The sequence below is a fragment of the Anopheles stephensi genome, chromosome X (assembly GCF_013141755.1).
Source record: "Anopheles stephensi strain Indian chromosome X, UCI_ANSTEP_V1.0, whole genome shotgun sequence".
Classification (NCBI taxonomy): Eukaryota; Metazoa; Arthropoda; class Insecta; order Diptera; family Culicidae; genus Anopheles; species Anopheles stephensi.
In genome coordinates this window covers 15,377,840-15,395,131 of record NC_050201.1, presented here as the reverse complement: position 1 = coordinate 15,395,131, position 17,292 = coordinate 15,377,840, and the positions used below count along the sequence as shown (strand labels likewise).

General features: G+C 51.4%; 2 protein-coding genes across 4 annotated transcripts; one reads left to right on the top strand and one right to left on the bottom strand.

Annotated features, from left to right (window-relative positions):
* Positions 1-169: 169 nt before the first annotated feature.
* LOC118510413 (serine/threonine-protein kinase Smg1) lies at positions 170-17,282 on the bottom strand. Of its 3 annotated transcripts, none has more exons than XM_036052182.1 (8): positions 17,132-17,280; positions 16,592-17,022; positions 16,342-16,505; positions 9,933-16,261; positions 9,465-9,867; positions 3,207-4,820; positions 1,317-2,616; positions 170-1,245 (listed from the first exon to the last, which is right to left on the bottom strand). In XM_036052182.1, exons 3-8 carry the CDS (start codon positions 16,432-16,434, stop codon positions 1,037-1,039), a joined length of 9,948 nt encoding a protein of 3,315 aa, XP_035908075.1. In that variant the 5' UTR covers positions 16,435-16,505; positions 16,592-17,022; positions 17,132-17,280; the 3' UTR covers positions 170-1,036. The 3 variants fall into 3 exon arrangements, with proteins under 3 accessions (XP_035908075.1, XP_035908083.1, XP_035908092.1); XM_036052190.1 differs by having other exon boundaries at positions 17,199-17,280; XM_036052199.1 differs by lacking the exons at positions 170-1,245; positions 1,317-2,616 and adding an exon at positions 2,651-3,062 and having other exon boundaries at positions 3,126-4,820; positions 17,132-17,282.
* On the top strand, positions 6,015-9,450 carry LOC118510610 (adenosine receptor A2b). The gene is made up of 3 exons (XM_036052627.1): positions 6,015-7,929; positions 8,006-8,303; positions 8,382-9,450. The coding sequence occupies exons 1-3, from the start codon at positions 7,520-7,522 to the stop codon at positions 9,264-9,266; spliced, it is 1,593 nt and encodes a 530-aa protein (XP_035908520.1). The 5' UTR covers positions 6,015-7,519; the 3' UTR covers positions 9,267-9,450.
* Positions 17,283-17,292: the final 10 nt, after the last annotated feature.

The following is a 17,292-nucleotide window of genomic DNA, read 5'->3' as shown; positions in this document are numbered from 1 at the left end:
GAATTTGTAAAGAAATTTTCTTTGAGCGATTAATTTCATCCAACAAAATATTTTTATTTAAGGTAATTCTCAGACTTTTTTCCTGTCAGAAAGTAACATAATTAAGAGCGGCTTTCAATTTTGCATCGTTTTCGGACTTTCTACAGCGCATTTAAATACCAATACACAATTTTCATTTCAAATTGTTCACTGTATTATCCTGTACACCTATATATTGCTAAACGCGCGCGCACTAACCGATTTGAACGATCAAAGTTTCAAAATTAAACATAATACACGAGCCACGCACACAGAAACACAGTTATTGGTTAATGTACACATGATTTTGTCCACTCTACACGAAATGTACAGACGCGCGCACGCACACACACACACACACACACTCTCGATAATACATTCTCAAATGAATCAAAAGCAGCAAAAAAAAACTCTTATTAAAACAAAATTCACGATCTCCTTCTCCGATCTCAATTCACAATCGAGATGCGTTATGCTCTGCTTTTAGTTGTTGTAACTAGCCCCTTCTCTCTTGCACCACTTACATCCTATATATAATTCGTTCGACAGCATTTTATTTATTTTTGCAGTATACAAACAAAAACCGTTTTTTTTTTGTGTGAGTCCCGGTAAAAGTGCTATTTTTCCTTTTGATTTTGCCTAATGGTTATCATGGTACAAAACTCAAGGATTGTTGCCATTCGAAAACGGAAATTGTAACTAAAATTTGCTATATTGTGCATATTACAGCTTAAGAAACTTGATTTTTCAACATGATTCTCACCGCGCCACTGGGTTCAGTCCCTTGCCACAAAGTCACAAAATGAAAAAGAGAAGAAAATAATAATATACCTTAAACAAAACCACTATTGATCGACCTCACATATTATGTACGGTGGTAATGATGCTGCAAAACAGCACTTGTGCTGTGTATCGCGCCTCCGTGGTGTTTACGATCGACCAGGCGCCTCCATCTTAAACAACCATTTCCATAGTAACGCTTCTCGTTGGGTAACGCTGCTCGCAGGGATGGATTCTACTAAACCCACGGTGTCCAGCCTTCGTACAGTACGGCAAGATTGCTCGGATCCATTGCTTCGTCTATCATCCAGGCGACCTGTTCCGTCACACCGCAGCGTCGCACCGGGTCCGGATCGCGCCCTTCCAGCTTCATGCGGATGCGTCGCCATACCGATACGGCGTACGCGTTACGCTTTTGCTCCTTCTGCTCCTTCTGTTTCTGTTCTTCTGTAAATGAGGAAAGCAAAAATGGTTCGCAGGTGTTGCAACTAATGAGCGTATGTTCTTCGCACACTCACTTCGATCAGCAGGTGGTGGCGCAGGGTCGTGTAGGTGAACTGAAGAGGACGCACCGTCCGTCCCGCTGACATCGTCATCCTCCTCGTCCTCCTCCCGTTCACCGTCGGCGGTCTCCTTTTCACCCTGGTCCGCATCCTCATCCGGTGGTTCATCGAACTGGAACAGCTGCTCGAATACGTCATGCAGCAGCGCTAACAGTTCATCCACCATCTCTTCCGCATCGTCCACCGTCCAGGACGTACCGGTCGTATTGGACGGTTCCTGTGCGATTTGGGTCACCATCGTCAAAACCGCTTCGTGTGCGTTGTGCAACAGATCGAGGAAGCGTCGATACCGCTGCAGATAGTCCCGCAACGCTGGGGAGCCTCCGATGCGAAGCTGTGTCCGTAGCAGCGACCGAATGTCACCCACCACGTCGTCGTGCTTGTGTACGAGCGTTAACAGATGTTTGGCGGCGGCCTGCAGTGCCGTCTGCAGCGTTCGCTCATCCTGCTCCAGGCGTGCAAGCTTCGTCAGCACCTGATCCGTCATATCGTCAATCAGCGCGCGCACATTGCTGATCCAGGTAGGATCAATGGAGCCTTCCGGATCGAGTAACTCCACCAACGCTTCCTCCGTCGGTGAGACGAACGATGCACCACGCACCGTATAGCCGGTTAGCGTTTTTTGCCACCGTTCAACCATACTACCGAACTCATTCGCCAGCGACGATTCATCGCAATGACGTGTGCTTTCGTAACGCAACACTATCTGCCCGTACCGTAGAATGCGCTCGAGCGACTGTATCCACTTGCTGCTACTCTCGACACAGTGGGAGCTACTCTGCTCGAAGGCGACCGGCAGCTCCAACGGGCACAGCGGTGGATGTGCTGCTGATGCCCAAGCTAATCGGTTGCGAAGTGCTTCCGTGTGACGCTTTAGCTGATCGAGCGACGTCAGCAGTAGTGTCGGAATTGGTGCGAGTGATTGAACTGCCTCGGTCAGATCCTGTAGCCAGTGGGAGTCAATCGAAGTGAGCAAAGCCGGACGTGTGCCGGCAGTCTTCGAACCGGCAGAAATTTGCACCACACTGAGAGCTGCCAATGGTCCGCGACCTGCGAGACGCAACCGAACAAAGCGCTTGATAAACCGATCCACTGAGATGGAGGAGGAGGAGGAGGCGCTGGTTTCGTCGGTTTGCTGAGGTAGTGCGCCATAACGGAGCTCGTAGATCGTTTGAAGTTTCGCAGCCTGTACGAGAGTTTCGCTCAGCTCGGATATATGCTGTGCCGTTGGTTCGGGAAGATTGTAGTGCCAAATCTGTAAATAAGATGACATTATGAATAAGAATGGGAGATATTGATTGATCCCTTAACTTGCAGTTGTCTTCAGAATCCTATGAGTTCCTAATCCCAAATCCTTGGTAGACCTAATTCTACCAATCTCCCAGAGATATCCAAGTCCTTGAGGACCTTTCGAATATCTCTGGGAGGACTACTACGAGTGCTGTGAATATAAAACTTTGGGAATACTTGAGACTTGAAATAGAGGTAGTAAAAGGTGAGTCGGAGTATGCTCTCTCGCAGGGCTAATCATATTAACGACTCCAGGATTCAGGGCGGCTCGGTGGTGAAGCTACAACGGTCTTATGCGGCAGTATTTGGGTTCAAATCCCATCCGGTCCATTTTCCCGTAGAGAGGACTGGGCTGACTATGCAAGTCCGTGGTATCATTAAGCTTCGTATGGCAGAAATGGCAGACATAACCTAAGATCCAGATAATAAAATCGTAATGCTTTCTCGCTCTATCTAAGTACCAGGTAAACTTACCAAAGCGAGAAAGGATGATGATTTTGTTACCCGAGGAGGTCGTTGGGTCAAAGAAGAAGAAAAAGACTTCACGATACTTACGCCCAGCAGCGCTGCTTCATTCAGCTGATTGATTGTCTCCCCCAGCTCCGTCAACTTCTCCGGAGAAGTTTCAATCCAAGGCATGCTCGTCGTCTTGAGCAAATCATCGAACGCTAGCACCACATCGTCACCGAGCCCATCTTCCGACATAAGCTCGGTCCAGCTGTCAACCAACATGCGTGCTATCTCCCCTGCCTCACCGATAGCTCCGCTGTCCCATTGGCCTGCCCGCAAACAGTGCTCTACATTCAGCACCAACTGTTCGAACTGTTCGTTCAGCTGCATCTCACGGTCGCTAGCCCCGTCGCGCCTCCGATATCCGTCTTGCAGCGGTACCGACATTTCGTACAACTGCTCCAGCAGCTTATATTCTGCCACCGTACGATGCAAGCACCGGTCCAGGGTGCTATCGGCGATCAGTCCTTGGTGGCGGGAGCATTCTTCCAATAGATGACTAGCTACGTTTGATACTGTCCGTATCGGTTCTTCAACACCATCCACGATAGCACGTTCCGCATCAATCAAGGCACGATTTAACACCATGATCCGCTCCACACACGCCTCGAGCAGGTCCGTTTGACTTTGTTCATCTTCCTTCTGTTTGCTTTGGGCCGCAAGTTGTAGCTTTCGCGTTTTCTCATGCTCGCGTACGATCGTAGTGGTCGTCTCCAGTGCTGCCGCCGGTTCTGGATTACTCTCGGCAAGTTGCTTGTACCAGTTGGCATAGTGATGCAGTGGATGATCCAACAGCGAATCGCCTGGCGATAGTTGCACACCGTACTGTTCGAGCAGTTGGACGATTTTTTCTGCCACCGGTGCAGCTCTTCGCTGCAGCTCGCTTAGTTCCGTACGGGCAAAGGAGTACTGAACGTAACCGGGATCGTCCTTCGGCAGGAAGGCAATCAACAGATGCTGCGTATCATCATCCGTCTGTACCAGGTCGGGAACGTCCGCTAGTTCATATCTCAACATCTCCAGCTGCTCTTGGTCCTGCATATCATGCCGATATTTGTCGTAGTCCTCGAGCTGTTCGCTGAACAGCTTAGCCTGCTGAGCGAGCTTTTCGCGCTGATTCGCATACACTTCTTGCAGACGGGAGCGCATACTCAACCGATGTGTTAGGCTCGCCAACGGATGACTGCTGAATGCGGTATCGAGATACTCTACCTCACCGATCAACTGCAGCTGCTGGGACAGCGAGGCACGCAACCGTTCTGATTCGACCAGTTCGGTTCGTACCTCGCGAAGATCACGCAGCAGCTTCTGCAAACAGATCAGATGTTGCAGCATATCGTCCCGGTTCTGGTACCAATCGGTGCGGCATTCGGCAAACCGTACCGCGAGCGTATCGCGCGTCACTTCCCGATCTAGCTGCTTCTTGGCCTGGCTTATGTAGCGTGACGCACCCTGACCGGTGCCGGGTGCGTTTGAGGCAGCAGCTGCCGTCGAGACGGTAATGTCGGTCGCAGTCATTGGCAGTCCGCTGCCGATCTCTTCACCGATCGCCCAATCGACCAGCGGATCGTACACGAACGCTTCCAGCAATGTGAGCAACGTTTCTCGGCCCTTCTTCAGCGACTTCAGCACGTGCTCACACGCCAAACGGAAGGTACCCTAAAAAAGAGAGAGAAAGACAGAGAGAGAGAGAGAGAGAGAGAGAGAGAGAGAGAACGATAGTATAGTATTTTTGGCTAGTAATACTTTGTGAATGACGCTATCTGACAGAAGACAGGGTGATAAATCTTGTTGGTCGCCCCCCAACGGTGTGACTCGCTGGAGGGAAAAAATAATTTGCAGGGACGGTAAGACGCAAAAAAAAATGACGTGCACGACTTCCTAGCGCGGAAGTTCAAACAAGCTGTACTGTTTGTTTACCCCTGTGGCGCAAGATAAACAAGTAACCGCACATACCTACATATGCTCGTACCTCAGCTACTATAAATTTCTATTCCTGTAGTGCACACACACCGAAACAATCAATAATGGCACTTTAGTGGCTAATAGTATCTTCAATCGCGTAGAGTTAATGCTCAAACTCTCTTTTTTTTTTAGACAACCTTAACCTAAACTTTTGACCAATTTCGATAGCTTCCTCCGACCATAGTGTGCACCCCCTAGTAGACGATTTTATTAGCACCACGCAAAAAAAGGCCGGCACGTTCAACCTCCTTTATTTTGGTGCGAGGATTTCCTGCCATACTCTCCGCTACTACGCTTTCCAAAGAGCGGGGGGTTGGTGTTTGGTGCTCCAACTTATCATGCCAGTTTGGCGTTATCGCTAAATCTAGTACCTTTATTGTCTCTTTACCGACAAACACGGCACACAGCACCACCCATGGACCACGCGCACTCACTCAATCGATTATTCATTAGCGTGGTGAAGGTTTGGACAGGTTATCTTAAAGCGGTATCCTTCCCCTGGTTGGCGTGCCGAGATATAGGTCTGGGCTTATTGGACGGTACACGCAAAAATGATGACGTGCTGCTGCTACGCACCTGAAACATTCGCACGGATCTTACATCTCCGAGATCCGATAATGGATGAGTTGCGGTTTTTATGTTGGGGGCGCTTATTGTTGGGGAGTTTATATTAGTCGGGACAAAATGAGACATGATCGGCTGGGTAAGCTAACGCGTTCGTAGCGATGTTCCGACTCAACTCGGGAATATCTAGCTGTGACCTACTTTTAAAAGTGTACCAGTGTTATTTGATGGCATACGTCCAGGCTTCTGTAATGCTTTCGGATTTTGGAAATTCTTTAAGCTGGAAGTGATTGGTGGATCAACGGCTATTGAGTTGAGACCATCGGGCAGATTTACGATTGGAGCACAACACACCCTTGGCTAACCTTTGGCGAAATTGAAGGAGCAATACAAGAAGCAATCATTGCTTTGTCATGAACTTTGCTGGTACACGCAACCATACCCGAATGAGTTAGAGAAAGAGAGAGAGAGAGAGAGAGAGAGAGAGAGAGAGAGAAAGAGAACCGAAGCAAGGAGGGAAAAACAAATAAAATTCAAAGAAACATCATGCTCCGGACCTGTTGATGAGGTTTTCTTTTCAATTCGACGATGGCCTTCGGCTGGAAGCGCCACGCTTCCTCAGTTCTCGAATCCATATTCGAGCTACATTGCTTGTAAACCGGAGTTCCTCTTTTTTCTCGTAAACTTGAACTTGAAGTTGTGTGTATGACTGTTGGAAACTTCTGTTTGGTTCGCAACAAAAACTATTAGTCTGAATCGGATGCAATCGAGAAGCTTAGACACACGCACAGCAAAAAAAAACCCCAAAACCCAAATCCACAGGTATCCCAGGTGTACTACAACGCACATGAGTTTGATCATATTAAGCACATGGGAAGCTCTTGGGCTCTCGAGAATGACGGGGAGGGTAACGTAACGTGGTGGAGGATAGGCAAAACCTGCGGAGCACGGTAACGAGCAATGAACCGGTTCTCTGGTGCTTCAATAAGGTACCCAAGGCCTGGATGGGTGGGTATTTGTCAGTTCAAGTACCATCCTTCTTTTGAAGTATAGGAGGATGACCAGAAGCGATCATATACGCACCAGTAGTTGCCATCCCAACAATATCGATAATGGAGAAGCTATTCTATCGCCTTGCAGAAGAAATATTTTAGATGATCAGATTTCCCGATAAAGCTATCTTGTAGCGCTCAGGTTACGCCATGAATAGCTTGTCTAGTTATCAACCAATAATGCGAAAACGCAAGCACATTTTTGTCCTTCATGCAACGAAACGCGAACGCATTGTTCTGCTGCTGCTGCTGCTGCCGGTGGCTGATGATGATGAGGGCTTCCACGACATGTTTACCATACGACGTCACCACACACTCGTGCCCACTCCGCTACGCATACGAAGACATGCCGGATGGTTAGGGGTGTTGTTGTGGTGGAGTTCGTCAAACCACTGCGGTGTCGGTTCGGCTTGGCAAAAGGAAGCGCACCAGTAACGGGCTATCGGCATCGACAGACGGATGCGAATGCTTGTCGTCCAGTCTTCGCAGGAGGTTTTCGCAGGTAATGGTCGGCAATACCCTGGATGGAGTCGTATACCGCCGCTGCGTACGAAGAAGTGGACCGAGAGCATATGCGATTTTGAGTGCATAGTTGAACTAAAGAATTAAAGAAGAAACGACTGACACACGTGTGCGAAATGGAGTCACCGGAAAGATAGTTATCGGACTATTGCGAACAGTAGAGAACAGTGATCAAAAGTAAGGCAGGAAGTGACAACAAGCAAACGGAGTTCGCAAGAGTTTCAGCAGTCAACCGCACAATCAAACATCACCCGAATGGCGAACGTCGCCGATATGATGCCAGGCAGTAGTGTGATCCCGTTCGCTGACCGTGTGAACGAAATCCACAAGGATCTCGTCATCTGGATCGCTATCGACGGCATCCTGATGGTGTGCATCTTCAGCGGTAACATCCTGACGATCATTGCCGTCTGGTACTACCGGCGACTGCAGTGGTTAATTTCGAACCTGTTCGTGCTGTCGCTAGCCATCTCGGATATCTTCGTGGGGCTGACGCTTCCGTACCATCTTGCGTTCTACATGGGTGTTGATCTCGGCCGGCAGAAGCATCTTTGCCTGTTGCGCTTTTTTGTGCTGATAATTGCGTGCAGTGTTTCGATCTGGAATCTGATAGCTATAGCGGTGGATCGATATATTGCGATCTGCTATCCGTTGCACTACACTCGGTAGGTAGGGGAAATTGATGTAGCTGCAATGTTTAATTGTAACGCTTCGAATTTTGTACGTGTCTTCCGCCACCAGACTGATGACTAAGCGTACGGCTCTAACGATACTGGGCTTTGGATGGTGTCTGGCAATCTCTATTGCCACCATTCCGTTGATATGGAACAAATGGGACACGGCACAGGAGTGCGAGTTTGACGAGCTGTTGCATCCGTGGTATGTGGCGGGCGTTATAACGCCCATCTTTTCCGTCGTCTGGCTCTGCCTGTTCGTGGTCTACTGGCGAATCTGGCGTGAAGCGTCCAAGCACGCCAAACAACTGCGAGCACACGGCGGTGCATCGGAACGTTCGTCTAGCGATTGGAAGTCGGTACAGGTAGGTATCAACCTCCCACAAAAAAAAAAAATCGGCCTCCATTAAGGGAAACGCATTTTAAAAATCGTCTGTCCACAGGTAGTACTACTCATTATGGGTTGTTTCACCTTCTGCTGGATACCTTACTTTGTGGTGGTTCTGACACAGATATTCGCCTTCGTCGAGGATAGCTCACCGACGCTTTACAAGGCAGCATTTTCGCTTGCGATGGCCAACTCAATGATGAATCCGATTATATACGCCTGGAAGAATACGCACTTCCGGCACGCGTTCAAACAGCTGCTTACCTGCCACAAACCGGTCGTCCCATTAGATGTTACCAACGGTGGTGGTTCGTTCGAAATGGCAACAGCAAAATCCTGCCCAGATATCACAACTGAATCGTTCGATCCGGTAGGAGGTATGATAGGGGCAGGGGCGGCCACATCATCCACGCTCACAAACCATAGCAGTCTGGCGAGTGTGTCTACCGTAACACCGGTACCGTCGGCCGAGCCAGGTCGCTTCGAATCGGTGGTGGTAATATCCCAGCTTACCGGTGGAGATCGGGTCCGTTCCGCGGACATTACGGCCAACACCACCATACGGGTATCGCTTAGCAGTGAAGAACTACCTTCCATGGCAACCAGCAACAAGGACGAGTCGATACCGGCGCACGTACCTGAGGCGCAACCTAGCGTCCAATCGGACCCACCGGCAACGTCCCCCTTTTCACCATTGAAGTCGTCCTCCAGTGCATCTAACAACGTATCGACGCACATTATTGCGGGCAATATCATCATCAACAACTTCAACCTGTACGATCAGGTTCGTATGGAGCGATTGTTACGCCAAGAATGGAGCACCAACACCGCAAACGGAACGGCGGAAGGTGCTACAGATCCGACAACAGTAACACAGGTACCCGAAAGGGATGTTACCCCGACTGATCAAGAATTAGCGATAAATCTTACAAAGCTTTAACACTAAGAGCAACCATTTTCTTAACCAAACATCAACCCGGCACCTAGAAACCACAATATGTTATGTGTACGTCCTGTTCCTGTTTTTGTCCTGTTTTATAAATTAGACTATTAAATATAAGTATGAAATATTTTAACCCCCTCCTCCCTCCAGTCTATCACAATTCATGTAAGGGAATGTAAGAGAATCGTCACTTACCTCGATACCGGTTAAACCCAATGCTTCCTCCAGATTCGGCGTCATACGGAACGGTACCTTTTCCGGCACTCGCAACGTTTTGCCCTTCTCGAAGCAAACGTTGTAGTCGATGTGTACGATCTCACCGGTCGCTAACTTCACCAGCACATTGTCCAGATGCCGATCGCCAAGCCCAATAATGTACCCGATCACGCTCATTACGGCGAGCGATAGGGAGTAGCTGCGGATGACCTGCCGCCAGCTGGAAGCCGTCGCACTGTGACACCACAGCTCCTTTGCCAGCAGATCACGTGGCGTTTCTTGCTGCAACTCGGCCAGCACCTGCTTCAACACTGCCAGTGGCCATTCCCGTCGACTGGCACTCGGTTTCAAACCATGGCTCTGGAGCAGTGGCTTCAGTTTGCTGCAATTAAAAGTTTCCGTGAGTGAAGAAGTAGCAACAACGTACACGTTCACAATGATACTCACTTGTAGAACAGTTCGGACGATTGTAATGCAGCGCTACCGCCGCCCTTGGTTTCCTTTTTCTGCAACGCTTCCCGCTGCTGCCACTTTTTGTACAGCGAAAAGATGGGCACCGTATTGTCCACCCAGGTGATTAGTCCCGAACGTGGCCCGAGCGGTATGACGGAATAGTGTTCCGCCCGGTAGTGCGTTACGTTACCATTGCAGTCGATCGATTTCGTCATCATTAGGTTAGCGATCGAGAGAAACTGCATGATACGCTCGTCCAGATGCAGATCCTCCAGGCCCTTTGACAGATAGCCAAAGCGACGGCCATCGTTCCCGCAAAAGGTTAGCTTCTTCGGGCGCGTTTTAGTAGGCAGGATCTGAATGTTGTTGTCTACCGAACGGATCAGGATGGGTTGCCGGCTGCCGGCAAGTGTTGTGTCGATACCGGGCATCGCAATGGCGGTGTTGGACAAACGTAGTAGATTCGGACTGACATCACCGAGCCGCAGGAAGAACGAGAAGCGTTTCTGGCTACGCTGTTTTAGCTGGGTGTAGAGCGTTCGGAACCGGTTCCAACCTTCGATCGGTAGCGTAAAGTCAGCCGGTTCGCGTAGTTTCGCCAGCATGTGCCGGATGTAGCGATGGTACCGGGCTTGGAAATGTCTTTCGTGACTTGTTTCAGCCTTCCGCGATGTGATGCCGTACAGTTGCTCCAGCACAAACAGCAGCGGGCGTAACAGCAGGCGATGCTTTTCAGCCAACAATGTGCGTCGTTGTTCGGTTAGCTGACCGGATGAATACAACCGCCGGTATTCGCTCTCGAACGTCGGCATGCGTTTGGTGTAGTCGGCGTAGATTTGTTGCAGCGACATTACCCACAGCTCTTCCCACAGAAGGGAAATTCGTCTCAGCTCGTGAACGAGCGTTTGCACCTGTTTTACCGTGTCGGGGATTTCGCGTGATAGAATGTCCAGCAGGGCGTTGAAGCAGAAACCTAACCCTGAAGCACCGAGTGATTGCGATTGATCGACGGGTTCATTAATCCGACTAGATACCTCCTCCACGCCGTCTCTTAACACGTCCACCACAGCCAACTGGCTTGATTCCTCTTGCACCGAACCAACTACAGCGGGGAAGATAATCAAGTGCGGTGCATCCTTCGCCACACGACACAGCAGTTCCGAAACGCGTCGCCTGACGTATGGTTCGTGGTGGGCCAGACGGGAGAATAATTGCGGTGTTATAACGCGCCACGGTTCACTGGGCGTTGTTGCGAGTCCTTCCTCGAGGACTTCCTTCAGGCCGAGCGCATGTTTCACGATAAGCCGCAACAGCCGCAACGTGACGGTGACTGATCGGGCCCGCTCACTATCAACACCTTCCGACGTTGTGTCGTTCCTTCCGGACGATAGTTGAAGAAATCGGAAGTAGGCTTCAGCCGCTGCCTCGTAGTAACCGTACACGGCCCGATGATTACTGCGCCAGATATCGATGATCGCGTGAAGACTTTCCTGTGGCACTTTACCTTCCAGCCCTGGCATTGCACGATGCAAAGCATCCAACAGCCCAATCGAACCGATCGTCGCCGAACTGTCCAAATCCAGTTCGTCCGCGTCTTCCGCATCACGATCACTATCGACACCGATCACAATGCGTGCCGGTTCGTGATCGTTCAATATTCCCACGATACGCTCGCAATCCTCCATCGATACCGTCGGACCGGCCAGTATGGCTGCCACCTGATCTACGCTGATCCGTGCACTTGACCCATCGGCCGCACTATGTTCCACGATCCGTTTGCCCCATCGGTACAGCCACGAACCGAGTGCGAACCATGCTTTCGCCAACGGTGGACAACGATCTACGGCACCCTGCAGCAGCGTCCCTATCAATCGATCCGATGGACCAAATATGCCGGCATGTTGCACCGTCAGTGGTTTCGCGTCGATCGACGGTAGCAGCTGCCCCAAGCGTGTCACGCTCGGAAGTTCATTGGCGCACGGTTCTCCCGCCTCACCCGCCATCCAATCGCTGATGGTGAGCAAAAATCGGGCGACTCGTTCGGAATGTTTCGCCGTTTGTTTGGGTTCTTCATCCCGGCGACGCGTCAGCTCACCGTCGATGACAGCCGTTGCACAGGCGGCAAAATCTATCGCCTCGAGCCGTTTGCCCGATTGACAGTAGAGCCACTTGCAGTGTTCATACACCGCCCGCGATAGGTTCTCGTCCCACAGGCCTCGCGGTTGATCAGACTTCATCAGTGCGGACGCTACCTGTTCTAGCGTTAGCCGGTGCTGTTGTTGCCGGTCAGCGCCAATTTCACCATCCGCCAAAACCTCCAGCCGTCCAACTAAGTTTGACTTGTGGTAGTACTTCTCTAGCTCCCGCCGACTGAGCGCATAGTTTTTCTCCTTCCGGCCAATCGATACCATGTCGAGCCGAAGGTCGATGTTCTGCTGCTCACCTTCGAATCCATCGCCTGCATCGGCGAGCAAAAATTCGGACCACGCCAGCAATCGCATCAGTGTGAGCGTGCCGTAGAATTTCTCCACATTGAGCGATCCGAGACCGCAACCTTCGGTAGACCCGGACATAACGTTCGGAGACCGGATGCGCTGCGCAATCTTGTACAGGATGTGATTGGTGATGGTCAGCTGGAACAGGTACTCGCGACAGCGCGTCAAAAGACATTCCTGCAGATAGCACTGGATCAGTTCGGTACTGGCATCGATCATACGCTCGCGCTGTTCAATCTGATCCTGCAGTATAATCCCAGACAGACTGTTCTCCACCGCACAGATCATCTTGTGGCAGGAAAAATCGTTCGGGATGTTGTTACCAACGTCCACCAACTCCCACTGGCTGATATCAATTACGCTTACATCGTGCGTTTCCTCGTACCGTATGATCGAGCTGATCTGGGCCGCCGTCACGGTAATCAGTGGTATGGTGGCCCTTGGTGTTCCGCTACCTTCTTCCGCAAGCAAAAACTCGTACAGCTGCCGATAGTCACCGGTAAACAGTAGACAGAGAATGGTTTGATCCACAATAAAGTCTCGTATGTGCCGGTCCATCCCGACGCTACCCGGATCGGCCAAAATGCCACGAAATCCGCTAGCCGCCGTCTCGCGATGGCCGGACGCTTCCTCCGCTGCCATCCGTATCCAGGAGTATTTGCGCCCGGTAAGCCGCTTGCTCCAGACGTACACACCGTACAGTGCATCCGACTCCCAGTTCCGCACCAACGCCCACACCAACGACATCAGCATGTGCTCGAAGATCGGGTCCGACGTTTTCCCAGCGGCGACCAACTCCCGCAGTACCGCCTCGGAGTAACGAATCACCATTTCCGGTTCCATGCAATGCAACGCGACGAGATCTACTGCCGTCCGGATGCGCGTGAACCACTCCGCACACGTTTGCTGATTGAGGCGGAAAAATGTACGGGCTGGTTTTTCCGGTGCGGGCAAAGCGTACGCCGTACCTTCGGCCGCATTGTAGATCGATTTTTCCAGCGCTTCCAGAAACCCGAGCAGGATGCGGGCGTGTCTTTGGTTCACTATCGAGGTGCGAATGTCGCGCACGGGAAACTTATCCGTTAGCGCTAGAATGCGAGCACACTGCTTGACGATGGATTCGATGCGAAGAAAGGTGCTCTGAGGTTTGCCGAACGGTGTACGTAGCTTGTGGTTCACGCATAGTTGGGCTGCTTCCCACTGGGCCCACGGAATGAGACACCGGAGATCTCGGAGTGCCATCTCACCGTACCGGGAAGGTTGATTGAATGAACGGGTGAGCAGTTCGTGCAGATACCCGCCAGCATAGCCTGCTCCGTCCCGGCTGAACGTGATGCGATTGAACAGACTGCGTAGATCCGCCATCCGCAGGGTGGCAGAGTGCTGCAACCCGTATCCACCACCACCCTGGTACAAGCCATTTTTCAACTCACCAATTTGCTCCCAGCGCCGCCTATTAACGCCCGTAAACTCGTTCACCTGACGCAGTGAGTGGCGCAGTGGTAGCTTCGAAAACAGTACGGTGTAACGGGTCCGCAAGCTGCCGTACACCGAACAAAGATGGACGCAGCACGCTTCGGCAATCGCTTGGTACGCGGATACGTGCAAACTCATGTATTGGCAGGCCGCATCGAGGCAGTCCGCACATCGCAACCCGATCGTTTCGCTCTCGCTTCCCTGTTCCACCGCAATCGTCCCAACGTGCACGAGCAGTTGATTGAAATCGTCACAATCGTGCAGGATGTCATGGTAACGCGTGGTTTGCGTTACGATCGCCAGACACCAGTCGAGCAGCAGCAGCAGTAGATTGGTCCTATGCGATTCGTACCGTTTCGATGGTCGTACCCGCTTCCACTGGCCAAGAATGGTGCCGAGAAAGCGTAACACCAGTCCAAAGTGATCGGCCGTCGGACTTTCCGGTGGTGCATCCTTGTCCGTCGCAGACGATTCGGAACGACTGCCACGGCGAAAGCGATCGACCATACCGTACGCGTTGGCGGGTTGTAACAAACTGCTCGAAGAGATGAAGTGATTGTTTGCGGAGCAGTGATTGAAAGCTGTCAGCAGTACGGCATAGTGCAGGTGCGTATGGATGTGCTGATCCCACAGGCGACCATCGGTTGGCGCTAGCCGGTCAAGCAGCACGTGCAGTACGGGCTGTTTTTTCAGCGTCCAGGTAATGAAGATCGAGTTTCTGGTCATTGCGAGCGGAGACAAAAGCAGCAGGCTAAACTGGATGCGGTACTGCAAGCGTAATATATTCGCCCTCGATGGAGTTCTGCTGCCAACCGAGCGCAACTTCCCCAGCGCATCATCGATATCTGCCAGTATGGCGCTGTAGGCGGTCTGGAGTATGTCCACGTGTTTGAGTGTCAGTATGTGATGGCACAGTAGAAGCAGTACCTGTTGCACCGTACGATTTTGACGGTAACGTAAAGCGTAAAATGATCCTTCCTGGAAGATCAGTGGCAGTAACATCCGAACACGGCATTGCTGTTTTTCGGACCCCTCGGCATCGATGTAGCGCAGCAGAAGATGTACCAGCGCACCGACCTGCTCGTCACTGTATGTGTCCGCGTACTGTACCAGCTTGTTGGTGAGCAGACTAAATATTTCCTCCGTGTCGGTGGATGTCGTCGGTGAATGTAGCATTAGCTTTAGCATAACAAACTCACATATTGCAGCGATCGCCAACCCGGACGGTGGGCTTTCCAACAGACGGAACACATTCTCCACGATGGTGACACTGCAACAGTCGAACCGCATCATCTCGTCCTCCTGCAGTAAAAACTCACCGGTCGAACTTCCCAAACACTTCATCACGCTGTTGAACGCGGTGAGCAGTGCACCAAACTGCCGATTCCCGTCGTCCCGTTGCTGTTCGTCGCTGTAGTCAATGTCCCCGCACTGTCCATCGATGTCTTCGCTGAACTGTTCGAGCAGATTGAACGTAACGTCACGCTGTTCGCACCAGTACGGTTGAAACGCAAGCAATACCCGCGCACAGTGAACCTTTACCTTCGTCGATTGTGTGCTTTCCAGCTGCCAACCGACCACTATATCCACAATGTCGCTAAAATGAGACGAAAACGGTCTCGGGTACCGGTCCGCCAGCTCGACCATCACGTCTGTCACCAGCACAAACACGTCCAGCACATTCGTCGTTTCGAGAATTTCTTGCAAAACCCCCAGCAACCAGTTGATCCCACCATCCAGTTTGTGGCCATCGCGATCGAGCAAGACGGTCTGTCGCAGCGCAATTAGTGCCGAGCGACGGATACTTTTGCTCTGGTTCAGATACCGACTGGTCCAGTTGCGCAAGGCGGACGTGTCGGCCGATGCACTACCCAGCAGCACGTACAGCATCATCCCAAACAGCTGTGCTACCCGATCGTAACATTCCCGTAACCCACCTTCCAGTATGGTGTTGACGGTGTTGGCCAGAATGTCGAACGATTTGCGCACGTAGGACGCGTTCGAAGGATCGAGAATCACTACCTCCAGCCGGTCACAAACCTCCAGAAACAGGTGCGGATTCATCTCACCCACCAATCTGCGCAACAACTTCGAGATGCGCATATCGGCCGGTACGTTCGCTAGCTCGTGGGGCGACAAACCATCCCGACCATCCGATCCACCGGTACGTTCCGTTTCCGCCGCCAGCTTACGTGCCCGGTCACGGCGCTGCGATGCCGCCTGCGTACGGGTGCTCTGGTAACGCTTGCCACCGGTTGGTGCACCACCCGCCGGTGATGCCAGCGTTTGCTGGTCGGTGTCATGCTGTTCGGACGCACGACCACCCGGTCCGCCGGCATTAGGTTTGGGTTGCTGAATGAGAAGCAAAAACGAAAACAGCGTTTGCATTAGAAACGTACCCGGGCGTGTGATGTGTGAATTCACACCATTACCCTTTGATGCTCCGTTGGCTTCTTCTTGCTGCGCCGCGATATCCGCTTCGCGGTGCACTGCTGTGGCGGTTTTGTGTCTGCTTTCCCTCCCATGGTCTGCCCTGCGTCATGTCTGCCCTGACGGATAAAGATGCCCTTAACTCATTGACAAGGGGTAAGTGGATCTGCAAATCAGGTGAACGGTATTAGACTAGGGAGTACTGTTAAGCTTCCTGCATCCTTGCAATCTTTTTTGCCACTTGCCACTTACCGAATACCGAACACCACATCGGTGTGAGAGCTTTGCCGGGAAAGATTAAACTGTCGTGCGTCAGCTGCTGCTGCTGGATGCTTCAGCGAACCGGCTTCTCAGTGTAACACCCTAAGCAGCTGTTTGTTCCTGGTCGCTGCCGCACTGTGGTGCTTTCCAAGTAGTGGTTCGTCCAACAGCTGACGAATAGTAGGTACATAGGCTAGGTGAGCGAACAGCGACGAGAGCAGGACCAATCGGACCGGGGCGTACCCGGGCGTACCCGACGTACGGAGTGTCGCGGGACACAAATAGCTTCTCACTGCCTGGTGCGCGGCGTTTCTGTTTCGCTATCGTTGCTGTTTCAGTGATCGAATGTGGTTTCGGTGCGACTCCATCCGGTAATCAAAATACGATGTGATAAACGGTGCTCGTATTTGACGTTTCGCTCACTGACGCATATGTGGGGGGAAAAGCAGAATGGGAAAATGAAAGCGCAGTTGAAGCAATGCACGTTTGCGGGCACGTTTGGTATAGGGTTTCACTCAGTGTTTCACCTACTTGCGCTCTTTCTGGCCCTGTGTGTAAGCTATCGTTTGAGTTATGGAAGTCAGGCTCGTGCATTTACCTACTGGCGAAACAAATTGAACCACATCGTGAAACAATCTAGCCACACAGCAAAACGTAAACAGCTGTCAGATGGAGTAGAGTCACTTCACATC

Bases quoted from the DNA above. Each gene is read 5' to 3' on its own strand.
- LOC118510610 (XM_036052627.1), top strand. From the start codon at position 7,520: ATGGCGAACGTCGCCGATATGATGCCAGGCAGTAGTGTGATCCCGTTC. The intron at 7,930-8,005 runs GTAGGTAGGGGA...TTCCGCCACCAG, and splicing joins TATCCGTTGCACTACACTCG to ACTGATGACTAAGCGTACGG. The intron at 8,304-8,381 runs GTAGGTATCAAC...GTCTGTCCACAG, and splicing joins GCGATTGGAAGTCGGTACAG to GTAGTACTACTCATTATGGG.
- LOC118510413 (XM_036052182.1), bottom strand. From the start codon at position 16,434: ATGGGAGGGAAAGCAGACACAAAACCGCCACAGCAGTGCACCGCGAAG. The intron at 9,868-9,932 runs GTGAGTATCATT...TTTTAATTGCAG, and splicing joins TCGTCCGAACTGTTCTACAA to CAAACTGAAGCCACTGCTCC. The intron at 4,821-9,464 runs GTAAGTGACGAT...TCTCTTTTTTAG, and splicing joins TGGGTTTAACCGGTATCGAG to GGTACCTTCCGTTTGGCGTG.